Below are 19,921 nucleotides of genomic sequence, written 5' to 3'. Positions count from 1 at the left end.
CTGGTCTGCAACTGAATACAGTTTCAGGGGATTTCCTGCAGATTCATCTTCTGACACAATGCGCAAAAGTCTTGAGGCTTGTAGGTTTTGTTTCTGCCACTCATTTACGGCTGAGAACCAAACTACATGTTACACTCAATGTGCAGCGTGCAGCTACATCTTTTGTTTTTTGTTTTTACGTACACCTATCTATTCTCTCACCCCAAAGAAACAAACAGCAATATCACCACCCTCCATATAAGTTCCCTTACTAGTGGACTGGATATTTTGTGATCACGCTGGATGGTCACTTGTGAGTTGCTGCATGCACTCACTGATCCTTTGGATATGCCCTCCAGGTGCAAGGCATGTTGCCTTCCTGCCTACCACTTATGGAGACCATGTCCCCCAGGAATAACCTTGATTCCCCAGGCTCTTTCTCAACTCTGCACAGTTCAAAAAGGCATTTTCCAGGTCAAACAACCAAAGAAGGATCCACGCTACCAAAGCTTTTCCTCTCTCTCCATACAGCTGAACATCTACACACATCTATGCACATGCAGCTTTCACGACATGAGTCTCCTGCACGTGCTGGATCATCCGATCCCCATTTTAACAAGTTTGCGCTGGAGCTAACTGTGGAATAACTACCCATACACACCCACCATCCAGTCATCCTGTTGTGCTTTCGCAAAAGCCCCATGGCACAGGGCCAGCCTGTTCCCAGCGTTACAAAAGCACCGTACAGCCTCCCATTCCTTTTCTCTATTCGTAAGCCAACTGAGACACTCAGCAAAGAGGTGAAGAGCCACCATGTGCCCCGCACCCCTGCACTGGGCACCAACAGCATGCAGAGCCCCCAAAGGCAAGAGAAACCTGTCACGCTCATGGTGAAAGGACCTAGTGTTGAGCTTTGCTGGAGAGAAGCAGGCAGGTTTTAAGGAATCCAAAGAGCCTGTGCTCTTTTCTCCACCGCTCATCCCAAGCCCATCTCTGGATTGGAGGGGCGAGGGAGGGAGGTGACTGGCTCCAGCATCCCCAAGGGTTTCTTGAGACTTTACTAGAGAGCAGGGCTCTGAAGGAGAGAGCCTGGAGTGAATCAATGCATTTCCCATAACGCAATCCATGTGTCACACTCAATGCCTGTCGGATCTACAAAGCCACAGAAATTCCTCAAGCCTGTATGTCTGCTTAGAGAGTAGATGGGGGCAGGCAAGCAGCCCACCTCTCTCGGCAGGGATCACCTCTCCCAGCCATCTCATTCATCTCCCTCTGTCAGCAGACAGAGACATTAGCTCATCAGCAGCAACGCAATACCCACCCTGGGGGCAGTGAGGCATTAATTAACCCAGAGTCTTCCTGTTCCACAAGTCCCAGGCAGAAAGAAGCAGAGGGGGAAAGCGGAGCATGATTGCACCATTTGGCCAAAAGGGAGCTGTGTCCAAGAAACTCAAGCCGCAATCATGGCTGCCTGTGGGAGGGGTCAGCAGAAGGCTATGCTAGAGGTCTTGGCTACAGCAATCCATGCTGGCAACTGGAAGGCTACCACGTGGCTTCCTTAGGGCAGGGTTGATTTTTAAAACAGAAAAACCACTTGCGCCTTTTGAGAGCATGGAGAATTCAACTAATTTTCCAGAACAGGCCTGGATCACGGGTGTAGCCAAGGTTTTTGTTGGGGGGTGGGCAGGACTTTTGTTAGCAGGGGCCAGAACCAACGTGATTGGTCAGTTAGTTAAGCATTTCTATTGTTTACTTGATGGGGGGCAGCTGCCCCCCCCCGCTCCCCCTTGGCTATGGCCATGGGCCTGGTGTCAGCACCATCAGATGCATGCTGAAGCCCATGGATCAGCAGAGGGGAAACCGCCAGAGGGGCCAAGGATAAGCCTTGGCTAGCATGCAACAGGCAGTGGTGCTCTTCCCTCCCCTGCTGCCATGGGAGGCCCTCCCCACTGGGAAATGGAAGACTGTCCCAGGTATGCAGGACCTCTCGGGGCAATTCTCGAGTGGGAAGGGGGCCTCCAGAGGAAGCAGAGCATGGCTCACATGACCCTTTCGGCCCCACCGACATCATCTTTTCACCCCAAAGAGGGTCATTGCTGGACAAGCTCAAGCAGAGGAGGCCAGCCTTTCTGCCCCAAGGAATGCATGGGACGGTGGTTGGTGGGTCAGGGGCCAGCGTGCAGCTGGTGAGAAAGGCAAGAGCTCCCTCCCTCTCTCTCTAACACTCTTCCATTGCCTCTGCTAAGAAACCAGCAGCCTCTGGCCCTCCCTCAGCTACTACCTAATGACAACCCTTCCGTCAGGTGATCTGAACAGCTTCCATACCAGCTGGTCATTATAAGAACAATAACTGTATGAGAACTGGTTCTGGAGCTTGCTCCCCACACAGTAACGCTTCCTTCCCATGCCACTCTCTTTTAGATTGTACGTCTAAGGGCAGGGACCCTCTTCCTACAGTGCTTTGGGAGCTGGAAACTGCCTTGGCTGTCCAGTATGATAACCTTTGGTCAGCAGAGAGAGAGAGACAGGGGAAGTGCAACCTTCTTGATTCTCCTTGATCTCCTGGCAGCTTTTGATACCATCAGCCATGGCGCTCTTCTAGAGTGGCTGTCCTAGTTGTGAGTGGGTGGTCCTCGAGTGGATGCACTGGACCAGTGTCTGGCCTCAGGGATGGTCTGGGCGACTGTGGTGGCTCCCTGACTGCGCAACGCTCTCTCCAAAGAGATATGTCTGGTACCATCAGCCTTTATTATTATTACTTAAAGTAATAATTTGGACAATTTGGAACCTTTTTTTTGTTTTATAATTGGAGAAATAATTTGGAATGTAATTTGGAATGTTTCATATGATATTGTTTTATTGGAAACCATAATAAATATGATTTGTAAAAAAAAAAAATAGGTGCGAGGTGAAGATATTCTTGTTCACCCAATAATTTTGTGCTGAACTGGTGTCCATCTTTTAGTTGAGTGGAGCAGGATGTGTCCTTTTAGTTTCGCTGTAAGATGAGCACTTTTAGTGAATAATTTTTAAAACAAATCATTTTTTTAATTTGGTATTTTATCATTTTTTATTTGGTATTTTATATTTGTATTCTAAACTTTTTTAAAAAAATTGTAAGTCTCTTTGAAATACATTTTTGGAGTAAATGACAAATGAATTAAAAAATGTTTTAAAACAATAATTGGACAATTGAACACCATGACCAAATGTGTAGGGAGAAGCTGCACCAAGGGCTTTCCTGCCTGCCTGCCTGCCTGCCTAACCCCCTAAAGGCTGAAATTGACTTTGTCCAGAATCAAAAAGAAGCCGCTTGGAATAGAAACACTATGTGCTCCCACTTCTGATTTACTGATTTAATACCAGCTTTCTCAGGGACGCGGGTGGTGCTGTGGTCTAAAACACTGAGCCTAGGGCTTGCCGATTGAAAGGCTGGCGGTTCGAATCCACACGACGGGGTGAGCTCCCGTTGTTCAGTCCCTGCTCCTGCCCACCTAGCAGTTTGAAAGCACGTCAAAGTGCAAGTAGATAAACAGTTACCATTCTGGCGGGAAGGTAAACGGTGTTTCCGTGCGCTGCTCTGGTTTGCCAGAAGCTGCTTAGTCATGCTGGCCACATGACCCGGAAGCTGTACGCTGGCTCCCTTGGCCAGTAAAGTGAGATGAGCGCTGCAACCCCAGAGTCATCCGCAACTGGACCTAATGGTCAGGGGTCCCTTTACCTTTATGAGTTAAGCCAAGATCACTGTGGGTATAAATACGCTAAGTGGTGGCAGTTCACCAAAGTAAAAAGCTAGTTAGCCTACTGCTATGTTTATGAGTTTGGACACGGGTAGCGCTGTGGGTTAAACCACAGAGCCTAGGGCTTGCTGATCAGAAGGTTGGCGGTTTGAATCCCCGCGACGGGGTGAGCTCCCGTTGTTCGGTCCCTGCTCCTGCCAACCTAGCAGTTCAAAAACACGTCAAAGTGCAAGTAGATAAATAGGTACTGCTCTGGCGGGAAGGTAAACAACGTTTCTGTGCGCTGCTCTGGTTTCGCCAGAAGCAGCTTAGTCATGCTGACCACATGACCCGGAAGCTGTAGGTCGGCTCCCTTGGCCAGTAAAGTGAGATGAGCCCTGCAACCCCAGAGTCATTTGTGACTGGACTTAACTGTCAGGGGTCCATTACCTTTTACCAACTTTCTCTGGGGCAGGGCCAGTTACTCCCGAGGACAGTGCAACCATTTCTCTGGGCAACATCCTCTAGATATTCCCCCCTTAGCCATCTGCCTCCTGACTTGAGGATGGTGGCAAATAAACAGTCACAGGTTTAGGTTAAGACGTTGCACCATAAGGACCAGCCACTTAGGCACATCACTAAAATGTCTCAAGTATCATTCCAGCCAAACTCTCCCTCTTCTTGCCAACTCAGCTAATACATCCTCTTAGTTGTATGAAAGGGCAGAAAACTACTGCATCCGGGGTTAAGAGCACCCAGGGGTGATACAGCTTTCAACCATCTCTGCTCACTTGGGATGAAGATCTGCTGGCACTTGGAGGAAGCCCAATAATTCTTCCAAGTCCAGCTCAACATGAACATAAAAGGAGAATCTGCATCTGCTGCTAGATCTCCAGGCAGCTCAGAGGACTGGCAAACCCTCTTGCAAAGCCCAGCAGCATCCTCTTGCTTCCTTGACACAGGGTTCCCGATGAAAAATCCGGGCTTTGTACCAACACCATGACAGCCCATCGCAAGAGACCTGTGTGAAATACTGAGGACAGAATGCTCTAGGAGGGCTGGAAAAGAAGCACCCTAAATGGATGGAACTTGAAAGGAGCTCTGCCAAGGTGTTTCCCCTGGTGAAATAGAGCAGGAATAGAGCGAATCGTTTGCCCCTAGCAGTACAAATTCACTGTCAGCAACGAAAGATAAATTACTAAGAAAACCACATGCTGCTATATATGGCTCCCATGTTATAAGGGACATTTATGTAGGAACTTGCTGTGGCCAAAGGCTTATGGTGCTAGGGCTATTGCTCCAGGCAGCTCCTGTGTTTTCATTTTTATATGGAAAGAATCCCAGGGACAGAGCCATACACAAGGGGGGAAGTGGAGGAATGTGTGTAACTTTAGGTGGAATGCACAAGTTCCCCGAGGGATGGAGCAGCCAGATCATAAATTTGTCTGATCTTTCAAATGGGGGGAAATGACAGCTGGAGTCGATGTGCACCAAGATATATCTTCTCCCAACCTGTTCAGTTCACCCACCAGGCAATTCTGACAGGTCATGCCCAGCGGGCACAATGCCACCAACTTTATATATGGTGCCAAAGTATCCTTTCCCCCAGGAGTTTTTGAGGAAAATGCTTCCCAGGCATAAGGTAGTGGGAAGTCTAGAAATCAGGTCATTTCACTGTTCAGGGTGAAGAAGGTGTCTGGCCCAGCATGCAAATGGCTCCCCCTAAGGAAGATGAGAAGCCGCCGCTCCAGCCATTCCCAACCTGGAGCGTTCTGGACATTTTGGACTACAGCTCCCATCATCCCCAGATTGGGACTGATAGGAGTTGGAGTCCAACAACACCCAGGGGCACCAGGTTGGAGAAGGCTGAACAATGCAAGGCCTGGGCCAAGGCAAACTGCTATATTCAAACAGAAGGAGGATTTCCTCATTTCCACACGTACACCGAAACTATTATTATTTTAAATCTGGTTCACCACTGTAACACTTTGTTCCTATTTATTTATTTATTTATTTATTTATTATTTTGCAAAATCCTGTATCTTTAATTTGCTTTTTAACATTGTATTGTCACGACACAAAGAGCACATCCAGTGATTAGGACAAGTTTCAGCAACCCCACAATCCCAAAATCTGAAATCACAGGGGATAAAAAGACAGAGGTCATTCCACGGCAGTTATATGGTCAGAAAGAGAGAACATAACACATCAGGCTGGGCAGTACAACTAATCCAGAAATGCACTAGATTTCCATCTTCTGGCACAGTCAAATCCACTCCCTCCTTCCTGCTTCCTTCCTGCCTTATTACACATGAGCAAGTCTAAAAACGACCACCCCTTTGGCGCTGTGTGTGCATTTATCCAGGCTGGGCAGGAAGTTCGGGGCTCTGCAGTTCCCTGGCCCCAGAGGACAGCCAGTCTATTCCCAGCCAGCAATCTTAGCTGACCTCCTCCACCCCCATGCCCACCCTATCAGTACAGGAAAAAAATGAGGGTGGCCGGTCACTGTGGGAACAGGCATTTCTTCCCCACTTCCTGCCTGTGGCGGGGTTTCAATCCTGGAACCAACCTGTATCAAAAAGGGTCTGGTTTTCACCAAAGGGGGGGGGGAAGCAGTTTCCTTCCTTCAATCTCCACCCCTCTGGCCTTCCCTCTTCCCTCGATTTCAATGACCTTCACAGTGGGGCAGCCCACACCTGCTTGCTGCTGCTCAGTTTTAGAAACCTGAGCCAACTCACTCCCAGCAAACATAACCAGCTCTGTTGCTGGGAACAAGAAGCCACAGACTCCCCCGCTCAGCAATCACAGAGCCACCAACTCTCAAGCACGGAGAGAGCTGACAACTTACTTTTGCAAAACAGTCTCTTTCAAAACAAGAGAAGAACAGGCCTGGCTACTCTCAATCCGTGTTGCTTCAAGGTAGTCTGTGTTCTGCAGTCAACACTGCAAGCTGCCTTATTCAGAGTCGGGCCATTGGTCCAATTGGCTCAGTATTGTCTACACTGACTGGCAGCAGCTTTCAAGGGTTCCAATCCAGGCAGGAGTCTTTCCAACCCCAAACTGGAGGTGCTGGGGACTGAACCTGGTCCTGTGACCTTCTGCATGCAAAGGAGGAGCTCTACCACGGAGCTGCAGAGTGGTCAGGAAGGACTTCTTCATGCCCCATCATGACTAGCAAAAGCAGCAAAGATAATGCAATATTGCACGATTTGCATGATTTTAGACATGTGGCCTTCCAAACTCCCATCAGCCACAGCCAACATGGCCAATGGTCAGGGATGATGGGAGCTGTAGACCAACAACATCTGGGCCGCTAGAGTCTCACCACCCCTGATTTAGAATTCTGCTTTTTAAGTGAAGGATTTTGCTCTGTTTGAGTACAGAATACACACAGCCCTGCTTTGCAGCAGCTATTATGAAAACCTGCATTTTCTTCTTCTTCATACAGCTGTACTGAAATGAAATGCGAGTGTTCAGAATCTATCTTAGCAAACTGGGGCCTTTGGGAAAACGTTGAAATCCCAACAAAATTACAGCCTTGTACTCAGTTCCCTGGCAAGTTAGCACAAGTTCCTCTGAAGGTACAGCCAAGCTGCAGTACATGGGGGAGACAGCCCTCTTGGCCCAGCCAATGGGCTTCCTTGGACAATGCTCACCTTTCTCCATCCCTCTTTTAACAGCGAGGGGTGTATTTTTATCCTGTTCTCCATCTGACCTCAGCAGCTCTGCTTGGTTTTCAGAACTCAGCCTTGGGACAGCTGAACCAGCCAGGCATCAATCACTGCACCTGCTCTTTTCCATCACCCATCATGGCCTCATCCTTCCACCACGGCAGGCACCTGAAATGTGTGCCCACTGCAATACCCTCCTCCCTGTCGCTTGTCTCTAGGTGGCTCTTCAAAGGATCTTCCAAAAGTTAAAGACATAGGTGCTCGGTACAGAAGGAGCAGGTCATTTCTGGCTGTAATGGACACAGCTAGCAACCTGAGCAGAGGACTTCCATTCTCCCCATCAGTCCTCAGCCACCCCGCACTGCTCTAGGCCTGAACAGTCTGTCCTGTCCCAAATATGCAGGAATAAAACTAAAATAACGTGGGCTCCTAAGGCTGTACATGAGCTGGAAGACCACTCTGACACATCGGTTTCCCAATTGCATCACACACACACACACCCCAGATATTTCACCTACTTGCCAGTGTGTGACTCACAGAACATCTTTCTTGTATGCAGAAGTCACAAGTTCACAATGAGCTCAAGGAAGCCTGGCAGCACAGAGCAGTCACACAGCCCATGAACCGTTAATTCGGAGGCATTGAGCTAATGAGCCAGTAGCTTCCTTCCTAACGCAACTAGCCAACATTCATTTAATACCCACCCTGCAGCGCTAAAGCTGGACAAGTGTTAAGCTCTCTGTTCCTGTTCCACAGTTTCCTCCATCGCTTCGATCCAAGAGGGATGTTCCAGATCAAGGATGGGGAACCTGCCACTCCTGCAGATTATGCCACCAATTCGTTTAACATAGAACCCTGGACAGCAACAAGTTTTGCCAGAGGCCTGCATTGAGCAAGGGGTGCAGTGGGTCGAATGCCCAACCCAACCTCCCTAGAGTGGTTTTCTGGCAAGTCCCACTGCTGCAGCTGTGCCTCCTCTTCTACATCCCTCCTTTGCTTCTGGGTTCACAACTGCAGGAGCCAAGTATCATCCCTCAAGGGAACAGATTTGGCACAGAAGCCAAGTGTTGACAATCCTTGACACACAGCCCAGGCAGTCTTCAGACAACTCTGGAGGAACAGTGAAGCCATTTTATCCCCTGCACCTTCCGAGATTACCAGGTTGCAAGGAATCTAATGTTTTAACAGGAATGAGCATAAAGGAGCTATGAGCTCACATAAGCTCACATTCTTCTAGGTATTCTGCTGTAGACATTTGATCTTCCATTTTTAGGGGATGAAATCAACTATTCTCTAGATTGTATTTTGTTGTTGTTCAGTCGTTCCGTCGTGTCCGACTCTTCGTGACCCCATGGACCAGAGCACGCCAGGCACCCCTATCCTCCACTGCCTCCCGCGGTTTGGCCAAACTCATGCCAGTCGCTTCAAGAACACTGTCCAACTTATTTAGGTACTACCTTTTATTTAGGTCCTACTAAGAGTCAATCCCGCTGGCAGTTTTGAAGATGGCAGTCAGATTCAAGGTGTATTCAGCTCTACAATGTCTGTTACTAATATTTGCACTGGGGGAGGCTCAGTCCCAATAAATGCAGGATCGGTTTTCACCCTACTTCCTGTTTATTTTCCCTGCAAGACCTTTCATCTCATGAGATAGAAGCATTTGCATCAGACACCCAGACAGACATTTCACATTGCTGTGCTTCCTACCTATTACTCAACAGTCCCCCTCCACCACCAGAGCTTCTCTCCTTGCCTTTCCCCCCTATATATCTCATTTAAATTGCAACCATATGCTTCACTATTTTTTATTTTTGGCCTAGCAAATTATTTTAGCAGAAGAGAAACCTTTCTACCCAATTCTCACTGCTTTTACAAGCCCCTGCCTTCTTCTCTCACACCTGTCTGCTGACATCTGGCATGCAGCATCAAATCAAGAAGCACTTTTGGAAAAGTTTAGCATTTCTTATTAATGGGAATGCTAAATCCCACATCTCTCAACTAGGAAGAGAAGAGTGCACTGCACGGTAAAAAAATACCGCCCCCCCAAAGGTCTGGGACAGTGGAGGGCAAAAGCAGTGTTTGAAATTAGCCAGGTTATCAGGTGCATTTTGTACCTGGCTATTAGTGACTTACAACCAAGTGAGGATGCCTGAGTGCCAGGATGACGCCTGACATCTCCACCACCTGGAGGTGCATACCTGGAGATCATTCGATCTGTACTGTTTTCACACGCTAATACCACATCCTGTAGAATTCTATCAGTTATATTTTATCTGCACAATCAGAATGAATTTCAGGAACCAAAATGCTTTTTCAGTGCCACCTGAGCAGGAGCAGTGACCAACATTATAGCTAATTGTTGTAGCTTATCTTCACTTACCCTACTGCCCTGCTCACAGTTGTGAAGAATATTCTTACGTTATGAATGGTCCGTGTCCACATTAAGAAAAAAAAGTTGGGAATAGGCCAGTATATATGCGGACTGTCCCTGGATAGAGTGACATTTCTTCTTTAAGTTCTTAAAGTTCTTTACCTAGCTCAGGGTTGTCGTCTGATCTAGCTAAGACATTTAACTGAGAAAATAAGACTTTAGCCACTTTGCCCCCAAATGGCAAGAAGACATTCCGTTTCGGCGACTGCAACCTGCTGAAAAGGTTTGCTGACCCCTGGCTTAGTGGGACAGGGAACATTGCGCAACACTCCCTCTGAAGCTGCTACAGATGCCAGGAGCCTTGCCAAGGGAGGGCTACAGCCAAACCACAGGAGTACCGGCTGACTGTAGCCACCTGTAGCTGCCTGAGCAGAAGCACAATGGCCTAACAAGTGAAACCCTGGCCATCCTTGGCTGTGACAGCCACAGCCAAACTCAGCAAGCCACCCTCCCCAAAGAGCACAGGAAGGAAAGTCTTTCTCAAGGCCTGGCCACAAAGGAGCTCTCATACTTCTTGCAAGAGGGATGGGCTGTGGCATGCTAGCACAGGGGAAAGGAGGGGAAGGGTGCTGCTGTTGCTGCTGCTGCTCTAGCCTCTGGTATGTTTGCGGGAGGCGCTAGCTGGGGTCTCTCTGCAGAGAGGCTCTCCCCTGTCTAGGCAGGGGCTTTGCTAAGGATTGGCCGCGAGCCAGGAGAAACTCTTTTTTTAAAAAAAGGGAGAGAGTGAGGGAACAAAAGCAGCGGAGGCTGCCTCAGCACAAAGCCCTCCAAGCAGGAAAGCAGAGCGTCCCCAGAGATGGGCTGGGAAGAACAGCTTTATAGGAACAGAGCAGCAGAGAAAGTACAAAGAAAACCTCCAGCCATACAACTGATGGGAAAACCAATAAGTGTGTGGTGGGGTGGGGGCGGGGAAGAGATGGTGCTGCAAAAGATGTGGAGGACTATAAGCAGCATGTGCGTGGGGAAAGTGAGTGCCTGGCTGTGGAGCAATGGAGAGGGGGCTTTCTGGTGCCTTTCTGCAGCCCTCGGGGCTTCCTGCTTATAGAGAAACATTCCGCTTTGCCAAGCGGCTGCAAGCGTCAGCAACAGCGGCAGCGGCTGATGCACTCAGCATTCCAAGGCTTATAAGGCAAAAGGCGAGGAGAGCAGGAGTTGTCTGCAAGCCGTCCAGCATGTGAGCACCCAAGCCATCCCAGAGAGGCACTTTCAGGTCAGGAGTGGCTCTTGTGGGTTGGCAGTCCAGGATGAGCCCAGAAAGAAAGCCTTGGGGGACACCAGTACCAAGAAGAATGGGGAGTCCTTATTATTACTAAGCGGCAGGGCATTGCCAATTTCAAACAACAGAAGTAGAATACTTAGGACTTGCCTACAAGGTGCTCAAGTGCTGGAAGCACTTCACACACATCCTCAGTGCGACCCTGTGAGGTAGGCCCCTATGATTCCTATATAGCAGGCAGGAAGCCAAGGCTCTAATCCAGCCGCAAGCCATAAAGCTGTTCAGTGTGTTTATGGATGTGACGAGATTCGAACCAGTGTCAACCAGAGCGTGGTCCATCATGACCTTGAGCCTCATTTACAGCACATGAAAAAGTAGGCCCTGCTTGGCAGTACTCTGCCCTCCACTATCCAGGGCTAGAAATCAGCTCTTGACTTTCTGGCAGAAGGCATTTAGAAGATGAAACAAACACTGCTGGCATCCCCTGGTGCCTGGGCTGAGTGTGGGGTTGAATTTCATTTCTGCTCCAGCACAGAGTGGGTGGGGATCACAAGAAGCCACCCAGAGGGGAGTGGCTGTGTGCCTTATTTCTCATCCTAAAGAAGTCAGCCCCACTTCACCCAAACAGGAGATTCATGAATATGCAAAAAGGGGGGGATGGGGAGCCTAAAGAAAGCATCATCTGGACAGTGAGGTTTGATTGATTAAGTACCAACAGAATCAGCTGCCAACTACAAGTCAAAGACGGATAACTGCCCCCTAGAAGCTAGCATTAAGATCGACTAAGTTACACTCCTTGGCATCACACTTGGAACAGCCAGAATATCGTATTCACATTACCACAAACCCCAAGTTAGCTCCACCCAGCCACAGGCAAGAGCCATTGCCACAGATCCAAAAATAGAGCGCAGGAGCCCCAAGGAGCCCAAGATCAAGTAGCAGGCTGAATGCTGAGGACCTTCTCATTACATCATGAGTGCAAAGAAGGCTGGCAGCTCTGGGTGGGGTGCGGGGGGACGACACACGACCTTTTGCCTTTCCTTTCCTTTGTGATAAAGAGACCAGCACACAACGGAAGTGTGAAAGAGTGCTTGAGCCTAGGAAATGCATGCAACAGAAGCAACGGAAGAAGAAAGCAACCATGCCTCACCAACAAGGACTAGGACAGTTCCCTGAGAAAGAGTTTCTTCATCACTTACCCTGGAGATGGAGAGTGGCATGTTGAAGTCCTTGCCACCCTGTAGCCTGAAGCCCCAAGGTGCCGGCCCATCCAGCAGCACCTTGTACGAGTCCATGTCACTCATTTCTGGGGAGGAGAAGAGATTATTAGCTTTAAATGATACAGCGAGAGACAGGAGAGCTGGGAAAGCACAACTGAAACATCTGCCTCACATAGTAGAGCCTTGGCTGCCCCAAGTGTGGGCAAAGGGAAGTGCAAGCTCCTTCGCCGGAAGTTGGCACCAAGGCCTAAAGCACTGCCTTTCATCCTACGCCAGCTCATCCATGTCTCCTACCCACAGCAATGCTCTTCAGCTTTTCCCTTAGGGACAAAGGAAGCGGCCTTATACCAAATTAGACCATTGGGTCCATCTAGCTCAGTATTGTTTATACCAGGTGTGGGAAACCTTTGGCCTTCCACACATTGTTGGACAGCAACTCCCCTCAGCCCCAACAAGGGATGATGGGAGACAACTCCCATCATCCCTTGTTGGGGCTGAGAGGAGTTGCTGTTCAACAATGTGTGGAAGGCCAAATTCAGCAACATCCAGAGGGCCACATCTGACTGGAATCAGGCCTCCACTGGGTTTCAGATTCTCAGTCCTACCTGGAGATGTCAGAGAATACATTTCACTGTCTTTAGTCTAAACTCCCAAAGGCTGTCCTGGTGCATCAGGCAATCATTGGCAGAGGCAGAAGCACCACACAAAGATACTGAGGAGGCATTTCCTTCCCAAGGACTCGGCCTACCAATACCACAGAAAAGCTTGTTTTCCTCGTTTTGACAATATACGTGAAACCGAGAACCTCTGTACACTGGAATCACATAGGAAATGCATATTTCGGGCAAATCCCACCTCGTCTTTGGGTGGGCTCGTTTTGAACTTGGTTGGTTCAAGTCAATCCAAGCATTTGAAGTAGTTGGGTAAATGGACTTGCCACACGCCCAGCCACTAGAATGGCCATGTGAAACCTATTCACACAACCAGAGTCTAAATGGCTTCCCCACAAGCCAACCCAATTTAAGCCCTCACTCAAAAAAACAGATGATATGAATTAGTTATCATCCCCCCCATCCCCAAATAGAGGCCGTTAGCACAATTTTAATCTGGACAAGACAGAGTCTGACCCCACTCATATCAATCAGTAGCAACTCATGAAGTGCTTGTAGGGTCTGCATGTGCCATTTTTTAAATGAACTGCATTCCCCACAGCTGACAGAGGAGATTCCAACTTGATAATATGAACATTCAAGAATTGGGGGGGGGGGAGATCCAGGGATTAGGATGGAAAGACAGAATAATTGCTCTGTTCCTACGCTTTGTGTTTTAGGCAGCTGCTGGGCTGATCAAGGCACCAAAAGAAAAGCCTTCAATTTGTTCCTAATTACCTAAGAGATGCCTTTTGTTAGGTGCAGCTATGGCACTTCACTGCTTTTGGCGTTTTCCAGTCAACGCACCCCTACTATATAGCAAAAGCAATCTAAAATTGCCTTCTGGACACAAAATACTCCCTTCACCCTCCCCTCCCCTCCTCCCCAGGCAGTTTGTTGTCTATATAAGGCATGCAAGGCAGCACTGCCATATTCCAGTGGTTGCTCATCAGAACTGGGAGAGATGCAAATAAGTGCCGAAAACATAACTTCCTGGCTGGGTCTAAACAGAGGAAATCAGGACAATCCAGGAGGGGAAAGGAGAAAGGGAAGGGAGAGAGAAAAACAGAAACACAACCCAGGAAGGCGGTGTTATTTTGGGCTGGGATCTAGGGCCCCCCTTCCCACCCAGTACAGAGGAAAGAGCTGAGCAGGGCTTTCCCAGAGAGCTCCCTCTGCCAGACAGACAAAGGTGGAGACCCTCACAGGCAGTGTACCAGCTTGTACCATCCCTCCCTGCCAGGCTGGGACACTTCAGCTTGGAGGATTTCAGCAGCAGCTTAATACCTTCTTTTCCATGGGAATGGCAAAGGAATGCGCTCGGCTAGGAAGAGGCAGGGAGCGTTGATTTCTCCCTCCTCCTCCCAAGGCTGAGTCGGCAAAACATGCCTGGACCGAGCCTTGTGCCACAGGGCTGCAGTAACAGCCCCTCGGGCCTCTGCTCTCAAAGCGAGAGCTCGCTCAGGAGTTGTTCTGCCTGCTTTGAAGTTTCCACGCAGCATCTACAAACCCGTGGCAACCTCAGCCAAGCAGTTCCAGGGAGGACACAGCAAGCAAAGCTTAGACTCCATGCTGCGTGGCCTGTAAGCCTGAGTCCCAGGGTCCCAATGCAATCCTGCAAGGCTCCCTATCCAGCCCTTGGGACTTTCTCCATCCCATGCCTCCCCCCATTGAAACCACACACCCCATTGATCCTGCTCCACACCCTCCTTGAGCTGCAATGCCTGTTGGCTGCCCAGGAGCAGGACGAAGAGATGGTGTGGGTGGGAATGCAGAAACCGCTCTGTCTTTTGCATGGCTGGAAGAAGAAGAATCAGAAGAAGAGTTTGGATTTGATATCCCGCTTTATCACTACCCGAAGGAGTCTCAAAGCGGCTAACTTTCTCCTTTCCCTTCCTCCCCCACAACAAACACTCTGTGAGGTGAGTGGGGCTGAGAGAATTCAGAGAAGTGTGACCAAGGTCACCCAGCAGCTGCATGTGGAGGAGCGGAGACGCGAACCCGGTTCCCCAGATTACGAGTCTACCGCTCTTAACCACTACACCACACTGGCTGGAACAGAGCCCAGTGTAGAGAAACATCCATTGGGCTCTGCCCACTTTTGCCCGCAGCCCTGCCCATCACTGGCACGTCCCACTCCTCAGAAGGTGGCCCACAAGGGATTCCCATTGGGCTGAAAAACAGTGAAATGAATGGGGCATCAAGAGCACTAACGCTCCCAAGCTAGCTGCTCTCAGGATAAGTAAATGAAGTTTGGAACAAGCCAAGGCATGGTGAAAAAGAAACAGAAATCAAGCTGAATTCAGTAGATCACTAGTGAACAGAGGCAGGTTGTGTGCCACGCTCACACAGGCAGGCTTCTGCCTAGTTAATGCAGGATAAGAAGTCTACATGCACTGATAAAGCACTTCCTGGAAGTGCCTGACAGAAGGCAAGAATAACAGGGGAAGGGCAGGGCTGAGGTGCATTAAGTTCAAGAACCAAGAAAAGGAGACAGCCCATTACTAGACAACTGAACAGCCAGGGCGGCAAGAATAATTAAATGCATTCTTGAAACAAATACTACCCTGCAAAATAAAATAAAATGGCACAGCAAGAATATCTGCTGCGGTTGTCGTCATTTTAAATCCAGATACATTTCTACACATTTGCCAGCACTCAATTGAAGTTTGCCAAATTCTCATTTTTAACAAGCAGATGCCAATTCTCTTGCAGAATTAAAATACTAAAAGAACACTTTTATCTACAAGCAAGCAAGTTTTAAAAGAAAAATATTGGTTCCAGGCACAAAAGGAATCAGAAGTACGCTTCATCACACTGCTGAGAAACACTGAGCGGGAACTTTTTTCACTTTGCACAACAGATCTTCCTGGACTTTGGGAAAGCAAATGCCACCCTAGGAGGCTGCCATATTAAAATCTCCAGCACCTGGCAAACCTCAGGATATTTGTCTTCACCCTCTCTGGATAACGTCACTTGGGAATGGAGGATGCACCAGGCTCCATTTCTCCCCTTTTTGCCCCTTGTGCGCATATCTCCAGATGATGACCAAGTTTATTTTTTGTTTTTGTGGATTCAGCTGGCAGCCCTCAAGGAAGGAAAGAGCTGGATGAGCAATAAATAGACCAGCAGGAAAATGCTGCACTCACTCTCTCCCCAACTCCTGGAAAAGTTCTTTTCCCTCAGTCCTCCTGCTTCTCCCTCCATCCCTCCTGCCACTTTTTTCTTTTGCACAATGAAGAGGGTCATCAAATAAAAGCCTTGAGTGAAATAAAGTCAGGTGCCTGCCTCCTTTGCTTGTGTGAAGCATCCCTTCACATCAGTAACGGGGGCTGCTGGGTCTTTTACTCCATAATATCAGTGTACTGGATGAAGCAAAGGTCACCAGTGTTGAAGCAAAGATTCTTCAACATCCACTTCGTTGGACTGGTCATGTTGTGCGGATGCCTGATTATCGTTTTCCAAAGCAACTACTCTACTCCGAACTTAAAAATGGAAAGCGTAATGCTGGTGGTCAACAAAAGAGGTTTAAAGATTGTGTCAAGGCAAATATAAAAAAATGTAGTATAAACACTGACAATTGGGAAACACTGGCCTGCGAGCGCTCCAGTTGGAGAACAGCCTTTACCAAAGGTGTCATGGGCTTTGAAGACACTCGAACTCAGAACGCAAGGGAGAAACGTGCTAAGAGGAAGGCACGCTTGGCAAATCCACACCGTGATCAACTCCCACCCGGGAACCAATGCCCCCACTGTGGAAGGACGTGTGGGTCCAGAATTGGCCTCCACAGTCACTTACAGACTCATCATTAAAACCGTGTTTATGGAAGACAATCTTACTTGGCTACGAGTGATCGCCAAAGAAGACGACTCCATGATCCAAAGCAGGCAAGGATTCAATATGACAGGTTATGTCTGCCCACTTCATTATGAAACACCTTTGTTCAATATATATGCACAGAAGAAGTCTGGAGGTTAATAGCAAACTCTCACAGAATTTCTAGGTGGTCCTGATAGTAGCCCTGGAGGATCAGACCAAGGCCAGCATCCTCTTTCTAACAGCAGCCAGCCAAATATACTTGGAAGTCCAAAAAGCATGTAAAATCTGCCCCTCCCAGTGAACATTTCTCTCTACTGTATTGTGGAATCCTTTCCGCAAATCTCCACAAACAAGGCCACCAAGCTCTTAGTGCACTGCAGGCCAATTGCACCTCTGTGGGCTTTTTGAAGCTGCGCTTGGTAACACAGAACAAAAAGCGTATCAATAACACGACCCTTAATTTTAAGAAAGCCTATGAAAGTCACTGAAGAAACAGCCATACTTGTGTCATCTCGACACTGACCACCGCAGGCGCAATGCTTGTTCACAGCCCTTCTGGAATTCAGACCTCCTGGACATGCTGCAATATTAAGTTACAGCTCAGAGACACTTTTAGATGAAAGAGGAGAACAGACGTCCAGAAGAAGAGCGGGGAGCCAGGGGGGGGGGCGCGTGCCAGCGCATGCAGACACTTGACGGCGAGGAGCCCCGGGAGAGACTCGCTCCTGCAACGGGAGCCTCCAGCATCAGCCCCTTTTCTCGGCTCAAGAGAGGATCCCTGCCAGTCATCACACCCACGAAACGGGACGTCCCTGCTCCGAGCCGCCGCAGGAAACCGAGGATGACGGTTACATCCTGGTGCCATGAGCAACACGCTAGTCTCGCTGAGGCACCGCTAACGCATGGCTAGTGGGCACGCCCCAGCCCCACGGCAAGAGGACGTCCCTATGGAAAAAAGAACAGGAGGGGGGCGCACCCAGGAGACTTCCTAAACTACACACTCCTGCGCCACGGGGAGCGGGGGAGGGGAGAGAGAGAGGAGCGCGTGGGAAAACACAGAAAGGGAAAGTACGAAGGGGGGGGAGAGTGAAGAGAGGCACAAACTCTCGTTCACATCTTCTAAAGCATGACTGGGATGGAGAAGGGGGGAGAATATGTGGAGAAAGAGAGGCGCTCATGTCACCCCGACGCCCTTCTCTGCCCACACGAGTCCCCAGAAAAGCCACATCACTTTCCCTTTCCTTCCCCCCCTCCCCACCCGCCGCCAACTCCTACCAGGGACGGGATGCAATACCTGCAAAGTCCCGGAGCGCGACCTCCTGAGAGAAGGGCGGAGCTACTGAGCTGCTGCCGCCTGCTCCACCGCCCCGTCTCAGCCGCAGCGCCGCCGGCACCCACGGAGCCCTTATATATCTCTCTCTCCGGCGGGGCTCCTCCTGCTCAGCAGTTCAAGCGCAAGCCCCGCCCCCTGCTGCCCCCGCGCCTCGCCATTCAACAAGCGCACCGCCTGCTAGATAGAGAAGCGCATGCGCGCCGTCGGGGGGACGCTTGCTCGGCGTAAGGGCGCCTCCTGTTGGAGGTGTGCAGCCGCCCGCGTCTCCCGGCAGGAGGAGAAGGGATGTTACGCCCAGGAGGGCGGCGTCTCCTTGCGCGGCTGCCGCCCAAGCCCCGCCAAATGGGATTGGTACAGCCCCGTCCTTCCTTCTGGAAGTCCTAGTTTCGCCTCTGAAAGATCTCCTCGCTGTTGCTTGTGAGGTGGGAGGTGTTTGTGGATCACTCGCAGCATTCTGCACATGCTCAGGAACTGAAGAGGCGGTTTATTAATCGGGTGAGGGCGTTCCCTGCGGCAGCCCCTAAACTGTGGAATTCCCGGCCCATCGGCATGGTTATTATTTTTACTGTAGCTGCTTCACACGGCCAAGATGCTTGAAAACTAGTGGCAGGGCTGAGCAGCTTTAAACGTGTACACACAATTTCTCTTTGAAAAAAAGAAAAATGAGTTTTTGTACCTAAATAGGGGAAGAACAGAGAAAAGCTCCTGTCCAAAACATGTCGAAGGATTCTGAAATGCTTTTTTGCACGGTGCCCAAACTTTTCTACGCTACAGCGTACAGGAATGTGTTTTGTGCAACTGCAACACAACACAGGTGTTAACAGACTCTGCCAATGTCTCACTAGTTCAATACTGTATAGCAGGCCAAGCACAACCACGGAGGCAGGATGAACAACGGAACCTGCAAAGGATGCATAAATTCTCCTTTTAACATTGGTACCATGGGGGAGAAGAGCAATCCTCTCCCCACTGAAAATAAGGCTTCTAGCCGTCAAGCAGCTCAGTCCACGTGTGACTCTCATGGGGAGCCTTTCCCATTTCTTTCCCTTTTAACATAGAGAGACCTCACATTTGAACCTGCATGCAAATGCAATAAACACAGAGTGCCATTGAGTTATGGACCCTCTATGGAGCTCAGCTTTCTTCAGTGACCATAGTTCTTCATGGGTGACCACTATGTTCCTATGCCAAAATGTAGGACACCCACAAGCCGGATGTCACATGCTGACCACAGCTAATCCAAAGTTTACTGGACCATAAACATGGTCAATAGCTCTGATGACAGCAAGTCCTTTCGTTTTACTTTCGTATTTGCAGAGCTTTCCCCAGGTGAAGCCAGCCCCTGAAAGCACTCTGTAAAAACAAAGGACCAGGAGCACAGGAAGTTCCAGTTCCAGAATCTGCACAGGCCATAGCTGTCAAGTCTCCCTTTTTTTGCGGGGAACTCCCTTATTCCAAGCCGTTTCCTGCTGCTATTCTTGATTTTTTATATCCCTTAAATTTCCCTTATTTCAAAGGGAATATTCCTCTCCCCAGGCACGTCTCTACCCCGTGGCGCCAGTGGCACAGGGAACCAGGGCCGGGCAGCAAGCTGAGTGTCCGGGAAGGAGAGCTATCGTGCAGCGCAGGAGAAAAACACCGAGAGGTGGGCTCTGTGGGTTGCCCGTGAAGCCACCTGGACCTTTAACTCCCACCCCACCCCACCAGCGCATGCCTCTTTCTCGCTCCATCACCCCCCCCATCATCTTCGCAGGGACAGCAAGAGCCGTGTGGCTCGTCCAGGGAAGGAGAGGGGGGTGGGAAAAGCAGGCAGAGACAGGAGGAGACGGCGAGGGAGGCTTTTTTTTTGATGGGGGAGACGTAGAGAGCTTTCTCTCCTTCCT

General features: G+C 49.5%; 1 protein-coding gene across 3 annotated transcripts in view; it reads right to left on the bottom strand.

Moving 5' to 3' along the window:
- PDLIM7 (PDZ and LIM domain 7) overlaps window positions 1-18,081 on the bottom strand; it is a 43,455-nt gene extending 25,374 nt beyond the window's left edge. For 2 of the 3 annotated variants that reach the window (XM_033140465.1, XM_033140463.1), the window contains exon 1: window positions 12,216-12,322. In XM_033140465.1, coding sequence (XP_032996356.1) covers window positions 12,216-12,320 — 105 coding nt within the window. In that variant the 5' untranslated portion in view covers window positions 12,321-12,322. Of the gene's footprint in view, window positions 1-12,215; window positions 12,323-17,999 lie in introns of those variants that run through there. The other variant, XM_033140462.1, reaches the window with a different exon arrangement.
- Window positions 18,082-19,921: the final 1,840 nt, after the last annotated feature.

This window comes from Lacerta agilis, chromosome 2 (assembly GCF_009819535.1).
Source record: "Lacerta agilis isolate rLacAgi1 chromosome 2, rLacAgi1.pri, whole genome shotgun sequence".
Taxonomy (NCBI): domain Eukaryota; kingdom Metazoa; phylum Chordata; class Lepidosauria; order Squamata; family Lacertidae; genus Lacerta; species Lacerta agilis.
Note: the sequence above shows the minus strand (reverse complement) of the source record. Positions and strands in the feature narration are given on the sequence as shown.